At 43.7% G+C, this 20,000-nt stretch overlaps 1 protein-coding gene across 7 annotated transcripts in view; it reads right to left on the bottom strand.

Moving 5' to 3' along the window:
* ccdc88ab (coiled-coil domain containing 88Ab) overlaps positions 1–20,000 on the bottom strand; it is a 59,892-nt gene that overhangs the window by 18,396 nt on the left and 21,496 nt on the right. For 5 of the 7 annotated variants that reach the window (XR_003277802.1, XR_003277801.1, XM_026224703.1 and 2 more), the window contains exons 9-28: positions 18,838–18,919; positions 18,014–18,172; positions 15,980–16,126; positions 15,622–15,769; positions 15,277–15,446; positions 14,336–14,473; positions 12,021–13,091; positions 11,818–11,945; positions 10,709–10,847; positions 10,464–10,634; positions 10,229–10,390; positions 9,193–9,470; positions 8,957–9,100; positions 8,699–8,885; positions 7,841–7,986; positions 7,622–7,714; positions 3,203–3,405; positions 1,656–1,697; positions 1,220–1,297; positions 160–339 (exon numbers count right to left, since the gene is read on the bottom strand). Coding sequence is in view for 5 of the 7 variants with exons in the window: in XM_026224703.1 (XP_026080488.1) it covers positions 160–339; positions 1,220–1,297; positions 1,656–1,697; positions 3,203–3,405; positions 7,622–7,714; positions 7,841–7,986; positions 8,699–8,885; positions 8,957–9,100; positions 9,193–9,470; positions 10,229–10,390; positions 10,464–10,634; positions 10,709–10,847; positions 11,818–11,945; positions 12,021–13,091; positions 14,336–14,473; positions 15,277–15,446; positions 15,622–15,769; positions 15,980–16,126; positions 18,014–18,172; positions 18,838–18,919 (3,866 nt within the window). In the remaining 2 variants the exon portion in view is untranslated. The remainder of the gene's footprint in view (positions 1–159; positions 340–1,219; positions 1,298–1,655; positions 1,698–3,202; positions 3,406–7,621; positions 7,715–7,840; positions 7,987–8,698; positions 8,886–8,956; positions 9,101–9,192; positions 9,471–10,228; positions 10,391–10,463; positions 10,635–10,708; positions 10,848–11,817; positions 11,946–12,020; positions 13,092–14,335; positions 14,474–15,276; positions 15,447–15,621; positions 15,770–15,979; positions 16,127–18,013; positions 18,173–18,837; positions 18,920–20,000) is intronic. The other 2 variants (XM_026224701.1, XM_026224702.1) reach the window with 2 other exon arrangements.

A 20,000-nucleotide genomic window follows, 5' to 3' on the forward strand; every position in this document is an offset into this window, starting at 1 on the left:
GTCTACCGGTACACACACACACACACACACACTCACACACACACTACTGTTGCTCACGGGTCTAACAGTACACACACAACACACACACACACACACACTTCTGCTCCTCGCGGGTCTAACAGTACACACGCACACACACACGCACACACACACACACACCTGTGTCCGAGCGGAGGCGAGCGCTGCGGCCGTGGGTCAGGCTCAGTCCGGAGTAGTCCATGGATCCAAACTCCTTCCCGTGCTGAGCACCGATGGCTTCGTCTGGAGCTTCGAGATGATCCGTGCTGCTGGACCACTGACCCCCGGACACTGCCATCGTCTGCAGCAGGTCGTTCATGGCTGAGACACACACACACACACACACACACGCTGAAGGCCTGCCAGATGCATGTGGTCAATATGAGAAAAGACAGATGAAGAAGGACAGCAAGGCTGAATGCAGATGATTAGTGAAGAGATGAAGCAGGACACACTGAAGACATTCACACAAGCTCACGACTGAAGCTGCGCAAGGTGTGTGAGCACACACACACACACACACACACGTCTCTAATAATACACTAACACTGGAAGTCCAGCACACAGTGTGTTAGCTAACCCTGACATATCACATGTGAGATGTTATCCCTAAACTACCCAATCACTGTCTTCGGTTACTAGCTTCTTGAGTGGACTCTTCAAACAGATCTGACTGTAACTGAACTGAAAAAAACATAATCCATCAAATTCTATTAGGAGTACTACTAGTGCACCATGCATATTTCTTAATATTAAGTCTAAAATGTGTTTTAATGTCACTATTGATGAGGACTGTATGATCTTTGAATAATATCGGTCTTTTAGAGTTCACCTGAAGTATACTTGCAGTAGTTCCACTTTAGCTCAAGTTCCACTTTTAGTTCGCACTTTTAAAGTGCATTAAGCGTAAAATTAGTTGTTCCACTTTAGCAGACTTTAAGTATAGCAGTTTAGTACACTAAAAGTACAACTGCAGGGTATTTTTAAATGTATTTGTAGTATACTAAGCATGAAATAGATGCATTTCAAATACATTAAGATACTTATTTCCCTAGGGTTATGTTTGTGCATCTGTGTCATGGTCACTGAGAGCGAGGACCGTGCAGGTCTGTGAAGTGACTGATGGTGACCGCTGCAGAACACATGGACAGTTCAGAGTGTGAAGAAGAGCGTGATGGATGAGGACGATCAGATGTCTTACACATAGAGCGGCGGTAGACGGCCTTCACTTGGTCTTTCTCCTTGGATCGGTTCCTCATGAACGCAAGCTTTTTCAGTGCTGTCGCCGGACAGACAGCGGGGCAAAGAAACGCAACAAGCAGGAGGAGAGAACAGACGCATGTTAGCATGACAACCAGCGCACCTTCCTGTCAAACTGATGCTCGTACATTAACATGATCACTCAGCTGAACAAACATGGAGTGAAACGTTCACCACACCGTCTGATGCCAACAGGACAACAGCTAATGAGTATTAAAGGGTGCAATGTTCTCGCTGTGTTCTCACACACAGATGAATGAATGACACTGGAGAACTATGGCTGCTGAACTGCAGACACACACACACTCTTTGCATTGCACCTTTTAATAGAGAAGAACACAAGTTTCAGAGTGTTCATGGGCTGACTGACAGCATACCGTTAGAGGAAGCCTGTGTTTGGCTTTTCTCAAATCTCTTCCCTTGGCAAAGCAAGCAAGAAAACAAGAGAGAGTGTCAGGCCAGAACTGCACAATCACACATCTCGTAGGATGTCAAACGTGTGGTGTGTTTGCTGAAATCATTCTCTAGCTGAGCGGTTTTCTGTTGGGTGCGCACAAAATCACGCGAGACTATAAACGGACATTTAACAACTTTCTGTTGCGCTGACTTCACAAATACAGTTTTGACTGGTCACTGTGATGAACAATTAAAGGGGTCATCAACTGAGAAACCCAAATTCCCCTGATCTTTGTACATATAAAAGATCATTGTACTATAAAAATAACATCCTGTAAGTTTCAGAACTCAAAACTTTTTTTTCAGTATTATAGTAGGACTGCACGATAAATCATGATAAATCACAATGATATCCCAATCACTACTGGGCTGGTGTTGGGCGATATGGTCATTTTTCAAATGGTCATATCGTCAGCACGTGAGATCGACGATACATGATATTATCATTCATGGGTGGAGCAAGAGAGAGACTCTTTGTTCCTGTCATAACATAACTATTTGGTGTTTTAAACCGTGCAGGTGCGAGAGAGAGAGAGCCTATGGAATCACCAATAATCTAAAAAAATACTTTCAAACATACTGATAAACTAACTAGCTGGGCAGTTTGATAGCCGAATTATATTAGGCCGCCTAATAAAAATAATAACAGCTATTGTCATTATAATTTAATACATTAATATGAGAATAAGTCTAATATGGTCTTGACTATCGACAGAGACATCTGCTATCGTCGATACCTCTGACTATTATCTATACACGATACTATCATCTATCAGCACAACTCTATACTGGGCAGAAGCTGCGATAGTAATACGCATCTTGTCAGTGAAGCATGGTTGTGTGATCAGCAGTTAATCTCCATCTGAAGGCCAGAGAATCTACAAACAACTGTTAGCCAATCACAGCAGGGGGCGTCTTCTTCCAAGTCTACAATCCTTCACGTCTTATCAATAGGGATGTAAGGATATACTGGTACACGTGAGTATCGTAATATTTAGTTTGATGATACTGTATCGATTCTCAAAAATGGAATATCGAAATTTATCTATTCTACTATTCTAACACAGCATTCTGATTAGGGGGTCAGGACAGAAAATAGCCTGTTACTTCTAAATTTAAAATGTAAAAATCATGATAACATTATAAGTGGACCTCAGTTCATGACCCCTTTAACAAACAAATGATTATTTTGGAAAAGTCATGGGCTAACATAACTGATGACAGGAAACAAAATATGCTGGATGGGATCAAGAGGGACATTCCCTAATTGTATTTCCCAAAGTGTACGAGCAGCCAGACCATGCCTCCGACACACACCTCTGAGCATGTGGAATCAGTGGAAATCCAAGAAAGAATCAGCTAGAACCATTGGGTTCAGTCACTAGCTGAACGTGCTGGAGTGATTCAGGAGTGAAGTGACTGACTGAGTTAACTGCAAGAAGGGAACAGGAGGTGTGCTGATACTCACTGCTGCTGTGGTGGGTGAGATTGTCCTCCAGCGAATTGGATCCAGAGCCGATGGACGAGCTGTCCTGACTGTCTGGCTGCGGCAACATCAGGAACCCTTCGCTGGACTCTGAGCGGGAGGGTGTCTGCGTGAGAGAGCGCATGCGCTCACGACTCTTTGGCTTGATGAGCTTCCTCATCTTTAGCGCGATCCAGTTGCCCCTCCTGCAGAAACAGCAACTCTTATCATGTGACCTATGTCCTGTAAAGCATCTCGTGCAATCATTCGAAACCCCAAAACACTGCAACACATCAGGAGATTGAAATGCTCAAAGACATTGCAGATCTGAGGTTTTAAACTCTATGGAATAACTTGAGGCTGTATTGTTCCTGTGGTTCTCTGAGCGAGGCATCTGCACTCATCCACAATGACACCTTCAGGTTAATGGGCAGTATATCATTTTTGGAATAATTTTTTAATGATTTATTTTTGCCATTTTATTGTCTTGGGGGGGCGATATGGCTTCAAAATATATCACGGTTATTTTTGGTATTTAATGCTATAACGATATCAATAATTATTCAGTGATTCTTATGCATCCATGAAGATGTTTCTTTAGAGAAAATATGTTTCTCTAGATAAAAGTATTATCTTTTCTATTTTTACCCAGGTGTTGTGAGGATTACCAAGTACACACATAATGTAATGACTGTTTCATAGTGGAAGCCGGAGGGCACCCTTATGCATTGCATAAGTAATTGCAATGAAAAAAAAACAGGAAATCTCTAATATGGACAAAGGTATATAGCTATCTTCGGACATCCCGAGTTCAAGCAGGGACTCAAGTTTGGGATGTCCAAAGTGCAACAGCGCTGTAAGCTGGCGCACTGCCCACAAGGCCATTGGTCTAAACATGACCAGTCTATTAAATCAGTGGTTCAAAACCCTGTTCCTGGAGCCCCCAACACAGCACATTTTGCAGGTTTCCTTTGTCTTACACATTTCAGGTCTTGGAGTCTCTACTAATGAGCTGATAACATGAATTGGGTGTTTTTGATTAAGGAGATATGCTAAATGTGCAGTGTTGGGGGCTCCAGGAGCATAGCTGGGAAGCACTGCATTAGCAAGCTCCACCCCTTCCCTACATATTCCACTGCATGGACACAGGTTCACATTCATAATTAGAACCTCTGAGCAGATGAAGATGTAATCGATCACCCCAAGACAACCAGGGCTGAAGTCTAGTCATAACCTCAACTTATCTGGGACAAACACAGTGTTCACTTGTTCAGTCGCCTTGCAACTATTCAGCATTAAGGACACCTGGAATTTCTCTAAGATTTCCCTCCAACATTACATAGGCAAAAGATAACCTCATAGCATTGAGCCAAAACTCATAAGCTTGTGGAGAGAAGCCCAGTTTGCTGCTTCCCATATGTCCTCAACATAGATAGTACTTTCTCTAGCAGAATGAGTTCTCAGCCCTCCTGGCAGAAATAGGCCTTTAACTGAATTAGCTAACCTTATGGTATCTGTTATTCAAGAGGTCTTTGTCCATGCTCCTGGAGACCCACTCTCCTGCAAAGTTTATTTCCAACCTGCTACAACGTATCTGCTTGTATTTTCCAATGGATCCTTTGGACCTTGATTGTCTAGTTCAGGTGAAACTCTGCAGGACAGTGGACCTCGAGGAGCAGGGTTGAAGTGTTAATCTATAAGACAGCTGTTGCCCTTTTAATGCTGTTGCAAACAGAAAAAAGCTTCTCATCTGAAGCTTTGTGCCTGTCCCATCTAAACACACACTCAATGGCCTCAGCGGGAATAAACTGTTCCATCTGTTCTCCTCCACAGAACCGAATAGAGGAAAATGACACACAGGAATTTCTACTCTCAAACAACCTAATCCCAGTTTAATCACCTTAGGAAGAAATGTGGAATTTGGTAGGAAGACAAGCCTTGAGAAATTCTGCATGAATCTGAGGTGGTACTCAAGGTGCATTATCGTAGTGACGTGCCTCCAAGAACTCAATGCAATGCAAGTGATTTATACTTTCTGCATAAGGAAAGAAGACCAGTGCAGTCGCTGTGTAAATGATGAAATTCCCACAGGTGCATGGGTTGTCACTGAATGTACTACATCAATTTATAAAAGTGCATCTGCATAATGGCATTAGCAGTCTATATAAATGTTTAAGCACAACTGTTTATCCTGCACTTTCTGGAGTCCGTGTGCTGCAGGGAGGGCAAATCCCTCTTGATGATGAGTTTAGATGAAAGCTTCACTCTCCGAAGGTCATTATAGACCTAAGAGGTGTGCTGATGCTAATGGAGATGGTGCTTTCTATCTAAGAGAACATCCTTTAGACATCTGGGACCATAAATGTATTAATGTGCCATGCTGTGTATTAAGGATGTGCCAGGACTGTTCTGCAACAAACTGAGCTGTATTTTCCAAAAGTGCTGTGAGCCCAAGTAGATCGTAGAAACCATAGGCACCAACAGTCTTTATGAGGCACTTTGGCTTATGAAGCCTTTGGGAAACACATTAGTGAGGAAGACTAGTGAGCTTAATATCTTTTGAGTTGTACTTTTAATGGGAATGCAATTCTCAGTAGCCCTACTAAAGGCCTAATGTTTAGGATGAGCGAAGATGACCCACAGGCAGATGGAGAAAGTCCTAATATCCAGAGCTTGGAGACAAGCCTGGTGTAGATTACAGAGTTGAATGCTTAACCGTAACCAATTTACAGCAACCTAATATGGCTTGACATCATACAATTTAAGTGGGAGGGGATGGTGTGTTTCGGTGGCAGGCAAACTGGTGAATTGGGGAGTGAGGAGCAAATGTACTCTTTGGCTTGCCTCTCCAAGCATTTTAGAATTAAAGAGTTGGGTTTGAAGGGCAGTAGTTGCCCAGGCTGCATGCTAAATATATAAAAATACCCTGGAGGTAGTTGGTTGCTACCTGGTTAGCATTCCTGTAGTGAAGCCTAAACAGTAGAGCACTGTGCTAAGTCAAATTGTCAAGGTCACAGGTTCAGTTCTCATTGACACCATGAACCGAGAAATATTAAATGCAATGCAATTTGCTATGGATAAAAGCATCACTTAAATGCATAAATATAAATGGGATTCAAGAATCACCTGTGATGTCACTGGGTCACATTTGAGGGCAGTAATCCCACAAAATAAACAACATTTGGATTCCTTGTACCTTCCACTTGCAAAGTTGTTCAAAAACCTAGTGGAAACCACTTTGGTGATTCCAAACAATATTACTCAGAGGAAACCAAATAACATTTGGACTGAACCTTTTACAGGCCACACTCAGAAGTTCTAACTATGAGGGGATGAGAGCAGTATGTTCTAGTTTCTTTCCCTTTGTGACAAGAATAGTGGACATTACTTGTTGTCTAATGAGCCAAGCAAATGTAATTGGGTTCAGTCACTAGCTGAATCAACCTGCTGCATCTGTCACATTGGTTGCACCAACTACGGGTGTAGTGTCAATTCCCAGAATTTCACAGGTTACTGACAGTGTCGGGGTAAATGAACCATCTTCAAGTTCACTTTGATTCCTAACGGGTTTAGATTCTTCATTCATTTCAGGAAAGCCAGAAAGGTCTGGCATATTATGGGCATAGTGCAAAACTATCGCAAGACTATCGCCTCGAGTGACTAGCCATGACTAGAGCTACAGGCCAGGTATTGTCTAGTCTTAGCGCTGCTTGATGTCTAGCATTGTGGAGAGTGATATTCCCTGGCACAACAAGCCTTTCCCCGATCCCAGTTGTGTTATGGAAGAAATCGGCCTGCATATCTTGCTTTCATCCTTATCAGGGAGATCAAACAAAGCTGCAATAGGGAGTAAGAAGTGAGCTAGTTTCTACAGCAGTTTTGGCTGGAGACCACTCAAATGGTGTTTACAGACATCTTTCATAAAGATCTGTTCAACACTTCAGGTGAAAGTTTGCAGCAAAAAGCGCAGAGCAGACAGCGTGGCCTTAGCAATGGCAAACCATGGTGGCAGATAATGTGTGCATCTCTAGAGCTATCACATCTACGGACACCCATTCACAAAAACTGTGAAAAAACTGAAGAACTAAAGGGATTTGTTTTCGAAATGAAGATATGCTAATTCAGTATATATGGAAGAGGGGGGATACCAGTAACACTGGTGATGATGTGCAGTTTGAAAAGTGGGTATGTTATGTTGGTGCATGGGGTCTTGTATTATCTCTTCTTCTTGTCAATGCTGCTTTTAACTTTTAGGCTATAACTGTTTGAGATGATCCTCTCAATATATCACTTTCATATATGTAGCATTCTGTGTTGAATATAGCCAGTTTGGATGTGGTTTGTGCTCTAAGAGGCAGAGTGTTTGAGTAATGTGAATGATCCACTCCGTGCTGTCCTGTCTCTGTGTACTAGTGTGCTTACCTTCGTGGAGGTGACGGGTCATAAAATTTATACTGATCCATAATCTTCTCCTCAAGTTTCTCTTTCTGTCTCCTCAGTTCATTGAGTTTATCACTGTGTGTGAGAGAGACAGAGAGAAGTAAGCTAGCATCAAAGTGTATCAGCACATAGGAGGTGATGCATGTTTACAGGTAAATAGTTTTAGAAGATTAGGTGTGTAGAAACATGGTGATGTCACACATGTATTGTCTCTGCTCGACGTGGAACAGGTCTTTGCTCTCCATGGTCTGCTCCAGCAGGGTCCGGTTCTGCAGCATGAGGGTCTGGATCTGATCCAGCAAATGCCGGTTCTCTTCCTCTAGGTTCCCCTTCAGCTGACTTAACAACTGCAGGACACATTACACACAAACACAGTTACTCTCCACATCTCTTTTGCTTGCAAACAACTATTTAGCTCACCAGATTTATGAGTTTACATGTCCACATGAGAACTTCACATGCTGATGAGATTGGGATGTGTAGAGTCATACACGATTAGTGCCAGGTATAGAGAACGGTTCCATTTTACAACCGGTTCCAAATCTCCAAGAACTGGGTATTTGATAAGATGTGTGCATTTTATTTCTAGAGTGATTCTGAACAGCAGGAAGGGACAGAACTCGTCTGATCTCAAACTGTTCACTGCTCCGAGCTAGACCTGACTTCTGTCACTTCTGTCACCAGCTTGCAGATAACTACATCAGTACATCCTCAAACACAGCAGGTCTGGTCTTTAGTGAACGTAACAGATGAGAAAGAAAATGCTCTTAGATCTGTGTGTGTTCTGCAGACTAATAAACACACTGTCTGTCGTTAATGTTAATCAAAGAACTAAAGAAAATCACTGATCTGGACTGAATATCTTTAATAACTTCACTCTAGGTTTTTTTTATAAAAAGAAAACACAAATCAATTTCTGTACCTGAAATTTGTTTAGTCACATTTATTTCTACTATTGCTAATTGATGTGTTAGATCTATATTTGTCTAGTTGTTTTTGTTGTGGTATTAATGTTCTGCGGGCCCTGACCACAGTCCGTGTGAGGAGGTGAAGCTGTACCTCGCACTGGTTGGTGAGTTTGGTGGAGGTTATGTCCAGCTGCTGGTACTGTTCTTTGAGTTTGGAGAACTCTGCCTCCAGACGCGTCTGCTCCAGCCGAGCCGTGTTCAGCTGACTCTTGAGGCTCTTATGATCTGTCTGCAGGAGCTCGTTGTCCTTCAGGAGCTGCTGGTGTGTGGAGCTCAGCCTGTACACAGGAGAGACGCTGGTGAGAGAGTGTCCTCAGTCAACAGAGACGCTCCTGGTCCTGACACTCACGTGTGGTGCTCCTCGCTGAGCCTCTGGTACTGTGCGGCCGTGTCCTGATGACTCCTGCTGTCAGACATCATCTTCTCTCGCTCTGCTGTGAGCTCTCTCTCCAGCTGCTCCAGCTCGCTCTTCTGCTTCAGCAGCTGATTGTACCTGCACACACACACACACACACACACACACGTTCAGAAACACAGGTGTGTCTGTGGAGTGACCGGTGACTGCTGGCTGTGTCAGGTCTGCACCTGTTCTCCAGACTGCGGTGCTGCAGCTCCAGGCTCTTGTGGCCGCTCTTCAGCTCTCCGTGTTTGCCGATCAGATCCTCGTACTCTGAGGCTTGTCTCTCGTGCAGCGCAGACAGCTTCTCGTGGTCGTGCAGCAGCAGATCGTAGACCGAGCGCAGCTCTTCCTTCTCTCGAATGGCCACGTCCCTCTCGCTCTCTGTGCCGGACTGCTGCGTCTGCAGCTGAGCATTCTGGGACATGAGAGCGGCGCTCTGAGAGTTCAGCGTCGAGTTCTCCACCTGCCAGAGCATCATAAACTTGTTTAGCTCAAAGTGCGCTTCTGGTAAATGAGCACACCGCGTCGACTTAAGAGCTGCAGATCGTTTTGTGCAACTCCCAGGGGCCCGAAAGCTTTTACGACCAAACTCCGGTTACATTCACAAGGAGAAATATCCACCATACCCTTTCTGTAAAGATGCGTTCACACCAAAAGCTAGTTTAATTATTTGCTCGATTACATACAAAGTTAATGCAAAGATGAAAATTAGCGGAGGCGAAGTGAATGCCACAAACACGCTATATACGCCTCAAATGAATCTCCTGTGAGTTCAGAAAACTAGCATGATGTGTTTTCACACAAGCCAATTAGTGAAGAGCTTACTGACATGTCTGGTTGTAGGACGGAAGCGTCTGAGTTTATGTGGTTAGAAGAAATCTCTAGCATTACTTCTGATCATACTTGTCTTGAGAAATGATGACCGCTTGACGTTCGTGGTAGGAGACGTCCCACTGCAGGACTGTACACCGAACCTTCAGAGGTCAAATCTGACCGCGACGGCCATTAATCGGCTGTCTGTGAACATGTCAAACCAGCGATCAAAGACCACAGATTGTAGCCTAGGATTACAGGAATCTTTTAGGATTTTCAAAGTTTGTCTCAGACAACCACATTGTGACCAGAATCGCACAGTGTAAGCCGGGCTATATAAGATGCAAATATTCTCTGTGTAAAGTGCACACAGCATTACAGCAGTGTTGTGTGAGGAGCGTCTCTGACCTGTAGTTTGGCGTTCTGTGTTTGTAGCGTGGTGTTGTTCTCCTGTAGGGACGCGGTCTGTCTCTGAAGAGCCAGGATCTGTGCCTGGAGATTCCCGCTCTGAGACTCCAGCTGCTTCAGCTGCGTCCGGAGAGCCTGCTTCTCTGCTTGGAGAGTGGCGTTCTGGACAAACATCAGCCATGTGAACCGTGTTGCTAACATAAAGATGTTCTGACAGCCATGAGCCAGTACTTACGTTCCTCTCCACCTCTATGAGTCGGTCTTTGAGCTTCAGAAGCTCTCGCGTGGCCTCCTGACTCTCCTTCTCCCATTTGCTCTGAGTGTCCTCCCGTCCTCTCGCAGGCGAGCTCTGAGCCGAACACTCCTCCTCCTGACGCTGACGCAGAGCCTCGTAGTTCTTCTTCACCTGCGGTGGACAAAACAAGGTTTAATAAACACACAATCTGCAGTCAAGCAGCCACACAAAGCCTGACGCCGGACCGTTTTGAGCTCGTGCCGCAGCTGCTGGTTGAGGTTGGAGGACTCCTGCAGTCGGGCTTCTAGAGCAGCGATCTTCTCCACTTTGATCTCCAGAGAGGACTTGAGAGTGGACTCCAGCTTACACTCCAGAAGCTTAAACCTGACACAGAAGAAACACAGCGTCACGCAGGTGACATGATGACTCCAGCATTCCTCTAAATCCATGTTGAGCAGTAGTTACTGAAGTGATGTTACAGTATGAACATTTCTTATCACGATTACAGTGACCAAAATGATCACATTTATCAGTATCACAGTTAAAATTTTATTGTGGTATTGGCATTGTTAAAATATGCTGGAAATGTTCAAAAAGTACGTACACGTAAATTATTTCAAGTTTTATATTTAAAATGAACAAACAACACATAAAATTATCTTTTGTTTGCATAAACACTAAAACAATATCATTACCAATGATGTCTGGATTTTAATTGAAAGCATGACTGACAACAGTTTATCGAATAGCATGTAGGAAATATTCAAATAAAGCTGGTTAAAATGGTTAAGCCTACATTTCAGCCTTTCAATGAAAGGGTTAAGTCAAAATGATAATTGATTAATCAATGATTGTATGTATTTTGTCTGCTCCATGAATCTCCAAATTATTTAAATGTGTAGAATCAACATAAGCTTGTTTTTCATCAAAATTCACGCGTGTTGTCCAGAGAGAAGCGGCACACAGACTGAGTGTAATATACGTGTCTGACAGCAGGTGGCGCTGATGGAGCAGCAGACTTACAGCTGTTTCCCGTAAAGAACACTAGTTTATTAGGTATTACATAGAGTGAAGATGAAAACAAAATCATTTCTGAAGACAGTCAGACCTTCAGAGGTACAATCATATATTAATTTTGAAGTTCCCTCATGAAACCTCCCAGCTTTTCTGCCAAGTTTTCACACGAAATTACTCTGTGTGCTGTGACTGTTCCTGAAAACGGTATTTATTCAGTTGTTTAAATCACGGTAATCGAATATGGTTTTAATGATAATTAAATCTGAAATGGTAATGCTGACTGTGGGGAATTTTGTCATGATTTATCTTTCCATCCCTAACTGCACGTGTGAATCACCTGTCATCAGAGCTCTCTTCATCACGCAGAAGCCCCTCTTTATCCAGGCCGATCTTCTCCAGCTCATGGGTCAGCTTCTCCAGGTCATTGTTAATCTGCTGGGTCTTTAATTTCTCATTGACAAGCTCCTGCATCAGGAAACATCACAGTAAGAGTCACGCAAGCAATCCACGGCCGAGCATGCATCAGCTAAACCGGTTTACCTCTCTCAGAGTGACCAGGGTCTTCTTGTCTATGGTTGCTTGTTTGACCAGTTCTTTATTGTCCTTCTCCAAGTCTTTGACGCGGCCACACGTGTCTTTGAGAGCGGTGAGCTCCTTGCCCAGCGTGCGGTTCTCCTTCTCGAGGTGAGAGATGCGCAGGTTGTCTTCATCGAGTCTGGAGTCTTTGATTTCAGCCTGCTGTCGCAGCCGCTTGTTCTCCTTCTCCAGCTGCTTCTTGTCTCTCTCCAGCTGGTTGTTCTCCTGCTCCAGGGCCGTGTTCTCCTGCGCCAGCTGCTCCAGACCTTTGCTGGAGATCTTCAGCTCCTCCAGGCTCTGCTGCAGGCTCTGGTTCTCCATCTCCGTGTCCTGCAGTTCTCCCTGCAGCTGCTGAATCTTGCGGCTGCCGCTCTCCAGGGCTTTCTGGAGCCGCTGGTTCTCTGCCTCCAGGCTTTGGTAACTGACTTCCAGACGCTCGTTTTTTTTGGACGAAGCCTTCAGGAGCTCGAGACTCTTCTTGAGCTGGGTTCTCTCGCTCTCCAGCTCTTTGTTCTCCAGCTCCAGCTGAGCAGCCTTTGCTCCGGTGGACCGTAAAGACTCCACCATGCGCCGGAGCGCCAGGTTTTCTTCATCCAGCTGAGTGTTCTCCTTCTCCAGCACCTCCAGCTGATAGGAAACGTTCCTCAGACCGTCCGCCGCTTTCTTCAGTTTCCTGCTCTCTGCTTCCAGCTCAGCGTTCTCCTTCTCCAGCACCTCCACCTTCCCACAGGTGATGGAGAGAGCAGCGAGACGCTTCTGCAGACTCTCCTTCTCTCGCTCCAGTCGATGGACCTCCATCTCCAGCTCCTCGGCTCTTTCTCCTTTCTCTTTATAGTGCTCCAGGTCTTTGCGAAGTTGTTTGCGCTCAAACTCCATCTTGTTGAGCTTGCTGCTGGTCTCTTTGATGGACTCGTGCAGGACGCGGTTTTCTTTCTCGATGTCTTTGACGCGAGCCTCGGCGCTGACCTGAGAGCGCTGTCTGAGAGAGGTGATGGTCTGGTTCAGATGATCATTCTCCTGCTCCAGACCCTTCACCTGCGTCACCACCACACACAGTGTGTCAGAGAAGAGTTAAATAATCCTTTAACTCCTAGATCATTCATCTGATATACAGGAAAATCCAATCAGATCATGCTCGTCTTCCATTCATGGAGTTCAAGATGATCAGCTAAACTGTTCTTGAATAACTTGCTAATGAATTAGATGAAGAGTGTGCTGAAGCCTTGTTTTGTTGGATTCAGTGGGATGCTGAGTTAATCAATACCTCAATTTACCATCTCGGCCATACTGAGTTTTGTCATACAATACTGCATTTCATTATTGCATTAAAGCATCATTACAAAACTTGGTATGTGTCATCATCAGCACCACACCTCAAAGAAGGGCTGGGTTATGGTTTCAGATTGGATCAATTAATTTGAATTGAATGTTTTGCCATGAGTTTTTTTTTCTTTCTAAATCAAGTAATTAGAAATATTACCAAACGTTAGAATTAGACAGTGTGACAGTATGATAATGATAACAATAAAGAGAAAAGACTGATAAAACTGCATGTCAGAGCACGTGATCAAGTTCTGTTAACTTGAGCGTAGGGTTTTTAGAATGACAAGCTGAACATATAATATGTATAAGACAGGTTTGTACAAGATGTAATTATTGTAGTTGTACAAAAATGTTAAAGTGATTGGTTTAATATTTTCATAATGTGTGGTGCACTTAACTAGAGGGTTAATAAAGGAAAAGTTACTTCAATTATGTTATAACATTTTTACTTGATGAGTTAAAAACTGTAAAAATCAAGATCTAGTTTTTTGGCCATATCACCCAGCCCTACTCAAAGCTATCTTTTTTTCTGTAGAAAACTGTTAAACTGTTAAACTGAAAGTTCTAAAGTGTGCTTGGGAGTTTGGAGTATGGAGTAATGTTGAACCAATGGTTCCTCTGCAGGTAATCGTCAGGTTTTATGCTCTCTCTGTCGCTAACATGTAAAAGTCTTGCTTCAGTGTTGCTGTAAGCAGTTCACTAACCAGTATACTACATGACATCCTGTCTTTACAGCACACACAGAGGTGTGTCTCTACAGGAGAAAGCCTTGGGCACACACAGGTCAGTGGTTTAGTGCTAGATCGGCGTTGTTGGGGGCTCATGTTTGTGTTTGTGGTGGATTTATGACTGATTCACATGCATGCTGCAGCATGTCCGAGTGTGTGTGTGTGTGTGTGTGTGTGTGTGTGTGTGTGTGTGTGTGTCTGAGTGAGTGTGTGTGTGTGTGTGAGCACCTGTCTGTCAGAGTTCTGCTGCAGTGTCTCCAGTGTTTTCTCCAGCTGTCCCTTCTCCTTCAGCAGATCTGTGCTCAGACTCTCAGCGCTGCGCAGACTCTCTCTGTCTGCGGTCAGCTCCGCCTGCAGCTGCTCCAGCTGCACAAACACACACACGCTTCATAAACTCATCACATCCTCATCAGCTGATCAGATGTGCCAGCGCTGACATATGCACACACTCATAATGAGCAATCAAACTCGTATGAGCGGCTAATGCTCTACAAGCAGCTTAACTGCACCCAAATCAGATTTAAACTCGGATTACTCGCTAATGAATATGATCCTGCATTTTAACCCATTCTGTTCAAACGGTTCTCCTTTCTTTGTGAGGAAGCTAAGTAAAGCCACACCAGAATAGACTCATTTACTTCCTGTTTACTAATCCTGGTCTCATTGTGAATGATTCATCAGTGCAGGAAGAAACTTCTGCTTATCCTTCATCAGAATCTAATCACTCTAATTTTACAGTTTTTTTCAACTGCTTACACATCTTTCGTTTCACAGTTTGTGAAAGCTGTCAGTCAAACAGCAGCAGCACACACCAAATCTGTAAAACATTACACTAATTCTCAGCCTTTGACTCAGTTTGCAATTTCATAAAACACTGTTTGTAATATCACACAACACACAGTTCTCTGTGTGACACACAAACATCTAGCAGGAGTTAATATTACGGTAAAGGTGTTTGCAAATGTCTTGAATGCAGTGCTTCATTTTGCAAGATATGTGAACCATTTTACATTTTGTGTGTGCAGTTCTTGGATTTGTGAGTACAGTTTTGAAAAAAGAAGCAAATTTTTGAAAATGTAAGCAGCTGAAACCATCATTCTCTAAAGTCAAGTCTCACAACTTCTCACACATTCTGTTTTCTAATGTGAGACCTGTGTTTGAACTCTGACCTGCTGGCTGAGCTTCTGGTTGTCTTTTTCCAGTCGGAGGCGTGCGCCGCTCTCACTGGAGGCCTTCAGCTCCTCCACGCTCTTCAGCAGCATCTGATTCTCCTTCTCCAGCTTCAGCAGCTGACTGGACGTCAGCTCGTTCACCTCGTGACCCAGAGACTTCTGCGGCACTGCACACAACACACAACAGCTCTCAGAGTCACGCTGACAGTCCCAGACACCAGCCTCTCGTCAGACTCAGAAAACATCCTGGATCTGGGTCACTTCACCATCTTGACAAAGCATCATAATCAGGGATTTGTCAGTAAATATGGCCACATGCAGCGGTCTGCGGGCTGAGCGTACCATCAGAGAGCTCAGGTGTGGTCTTGGAGAGCTGCTCCAGCTCCCAGCCCAGATGTAGAGACTCGTCCATGCTCTGTTTCTGGGCCACCGCTAGCGTCAGGTTCTCCTCCAGCAGCTCCTCCATGCGCTTCCTGTCCATGTCTCGCTCCTGAAACACAGCAGCCCCAATCTGACTAGATACATCACACCATTTAACCTGAATATAACAACACATGCACAACATCGCTGAGGTAAAAACATTATTCATTTCACATAATAATAATAATTTGGAATAATTAGAAATTGAGGACATAATAATGAGGTGCTATATAGTGCTGTATCAATGGACTAAACATTTGATGGCTCTGTGCTCTCTCACCATCTCCATGTCATGGATCTTGTTTTTAAGCTGCAGATTTTCCTTCTCCAGCTCATGATGTTTATCAGATCGAGCTCTGGATGACTCCAGCTGATCCTCCAGCATGCTCTTGGTCTCCAGGAGAACCTGATAGTCCTCTTTCAGTTCCTACATGTACACATATAAGCAATTACAGCCAAAAAAATCCCAGCATTCCGTTTTGGAGAATCGATACAGTATCGGCAAACAAAATATCAGGGTACTCACATATATCGATATTTTCTTACACCCCTAATGAACACACACAACCAACAACCACCATGGCATTCCCAGCATTTCCTTATGAACACACAAAATCAATTACCTCCACAACATTCCCAGAATTCCCTTGTGAACACACAAAATCAATAACCTCCACAACATTCCCAGAATTACCTCATGAACACACACAATCAACAACCTTCAAAACATTCCCATAATTTCTTAGTGAACACACACAATCAACAACCGCCATGGCATTCCCAGCATTCCCTCGTGAATACACACAATCAATAACAGCCGTGGCATTCCCAGCATTCCCCCGTGAACACACACAATCAATAACCTTCACAACATTCCCATAATTTCTTAGTGAACACACACAATCAACAACCGCCATGGCATTCCCAGCATTCCCTCGTGAACACACACAATCAACAACCGCCATGGCATTCCCAGCATTCCCTCGTGAATACACACAATCAATAACTGCCGTGGCATTCCCAGCATTCCCCCGTGAACACACACAATCAATAACCATCACAACATTCCCAGCATTCCCTTGTGAACACACACAATCAATAACCTCCACAACATTCCCAGAATTCCCTCATGAAGAAACACAATCAACAACCACCGTGGCATTCCCAGCATTCCCTAGTGAACACACACAAATCAATCAATAACTTTCACAACATTCCCAGCATTCCCTCCTAAACACAATCAATAACCTCCACAACATTCCCAGCATTCCCTTGTGAACGCACAAAATCAATTATATCCACGACATTCCCACCGTTACCTCGTGAGCACATACAATCAATAACCTCCACAACATTCCCAGAATTCCCTTGTGAACACACAAAATCAATAACCTCCACAACATTCCCAGAATTCCCTCATGAACACACACAATCAACAACCTTCACAACATTCCCATAATTTCTTAGTGAACACACACAATCAACAACCACCATGGCATTCCCAGCATTCCCTCGTGAATACACACAATCAATAACAGCCATGGCATTCCCAGCATTCCCCCGTGAACACACACAATCAATAACCTTCACAACATTCCCATAATTTCTTAGTGAACACACACAATCAACAACCGTCATGGCATTCCCAGCATTCCCTCGTGAACACACACAATCAACAACCGCCATGGCATTCCCAGCATTCCCTCGTGAATACACACAATCAATAACTGCCGTGGCATTCCCAGCATTCCCCCGTGAACACACACAATCAATAACCATCACAACATTCCCAGCATTCCCTTGTGAACACACACAACCAATAACCTTCACAACATTCCCAGCATTCCCTTGTGAACACACACAATCAATAACCTCCACAACATTACCAGAATTCCCTCATGAACAAACACAATCAACAACCACCGTGGCATTACCAGCATTCCCTAGTGAACACACACAAACAATCAATAACCTTCACAACATTCCCAGCATTCCCTCCTAAACACAAACAATCAATAACCTGCACAACATTCCCAGCATTCCCTTGTGAACGCACAAAATCAATTATATCCACGACATTCCCACAGTTACCTCGTGAGCACATACAATCAATAACCTCCACAACATCCCAAGTATTCCCTTGTAAACACATACAATCAACAACCGCCATAGCATTCCCATCAATGCCTCGTGAACACACACAATCAATAATCTCCACGACATTCCCAGCAATCCCTCGTGAACACACACAATCAATTCTCCCCACGACATTCCCAACATTCCCTCCTGAACACATGTAGTGATGTGAACGCACCTCCACTCTGGTCCTGTAGAACTCAATGTCATGGAGTTTCTCTTTGTAGCGTGTCACTTCACTCTCCAGTTTGTCCACCCTGACGGCCTTCTCTCGGAGCGCGTCCAGCTCATCCCGATACGCCCGCAGCGACCGCGCGTCACAGAGCAACTGTAGGTTCTGACAAACACACAAACACCTTTATACGTCTTGACACCTGTGTCTTACTACAGTGAAGTTACATTTTTGGATTAGACAAAAATAAAACATCTGCTTTTATTTGGACAGCCCAAAGAATATTTATCTATATCTATCTGCTCCATACATGTCAGCATGTCTGCCATCTTAAACTAGTCGACATTTACGATGCTGCTCATCAGTCACAGTTAAAAAACAATTTTTATTGGACATGCCACAACACTGCAGCATATGACTGTAAGAACATCACATATCTATGGTAGGGTTATTTGATGATCAATCATATTTATCAGTCTTTTAACCTATATATATTTGATTTAATTAAAGAATTAACAGACATCATAATGGTAAACTAAATGCAAGACTTCTAGATATAGATATTCATATGGGCCCTGGGATCAGGTTTGGAAAACTTAATTTAGATCCTGGTATTCCACAGAATGAGGGTCTGTTGATGCCATGGATCAGACAGCGTCTGTAAATACATGTGTGATGATCGGCTGAGCTATTACTGGCTGTGTAAAGCTGTGGCGTGTAAGTGGTTAAAGGAATTACTGTAGTCATTACACATCAGGACTTGCAATTAAGAGGACAGAGATTTAGTTAAGCTCAGTGTCACTCAGGAGTGTGATGTAGAGATGCCTCACTTCCTGCTGCAGTCTCTTGACCTCGCTCTTTGTGTGCTCCAGCTCCTGTCTGCAGTCCAGCAGCTGCTCGCTCTTCTCCTCTCTGAAACACACAGCCGATCGAGCAGTTAGTCTGCAGAAGCGGGTTAATGATGAGGTCACTGAAGCTGTGAGAATCCTACTGTACCACACTTAAGATGAGGAAACTTTACTGGAGACCAAATGAGAGCGGTGACTACATTTGATAAACTGCACAGAAACTAAAAGAATCTTGTTAGTGATCAGTGGGGAAGAGGAAGTGGAGCTGTGCGGTTCTTTTATGGCACACAGATTAAAATAGACCGTCCTCCTTTACCCTGCAGTGAAAGACACAAGAACAGAAGCCAGGTAAAGAGCCGTGTCCTCGTTCTGATGTGCAGAATCATCCTGAACACTTCCACAAGCGCACGGGACACTGTGTGTGTGTCTAAACCTCTCACCTGTCTCTGAGACTAGGGTAGGGAACCCAAAATCACTTCAATAAATCTTGAGTGGGTCAATGAATCATTCCAAGATTTTGATTACTGTCTAAATATTTATTCTTCTGAAATGTGAGAGAACTACAACCAACCTCCATTAATAAAATAAAATAAAACCAGAGGTCTGCATGTATCCAGAACGCTGCAGCTCTATTCTGCACACACAGCTCTTATCCAGTCCAGATATTCCTGTAGCCGGATGATTTTTGTTCAGTGTTTTGCAAAAAGAGACACAGAATAAATATGTTTGATATCTGAATATTTGATTTTATTTAACCACATTGATATTGATAAGAATTGGAATTGATCAAACTCCAACGATACCCGACTACTGATTATTCAGTTAGAGTAACAGTCTCCCTTTACAAATGTCCTGAGCATGTCAACGGTTATTAATCAAACTTCAGGAGTGTTCCAGCTCTTTCTCAAGTTCTCCTGTGAGTTACAGCAGATAGAGGAAGAGCGCATGCTTCACTGTGGTTATGAGACAGCATGGCTTTAGAAGAACAGGTCCTTCATGTAAAAGATTGACCAGGGCTTCTGTTAAACACTGACCAGCAGGTGAAGATAACACTCAGAACATCATTTCCAGTCAGAAACTGTCTGAGAGAACGTGAGCAAACTAAGAGACACTGAGGGAAATAACTCCGACAGAGCTCTAGCGGG

This window comes from Carassius auratus, chromosome 38 (assembly GCF_003368295.1).
Source record: "Carassius auratus strain Wakin chromosome 38, ASM336829v1, whole genome shotgun sequence".
Taxonomy (NCBI): domain Eukaryota; kingdom Metazoa; phylum Chordata; class Actinopteri; order Cypriniformes; family Cyprinidae; genus Carassius; species Carassius auratus.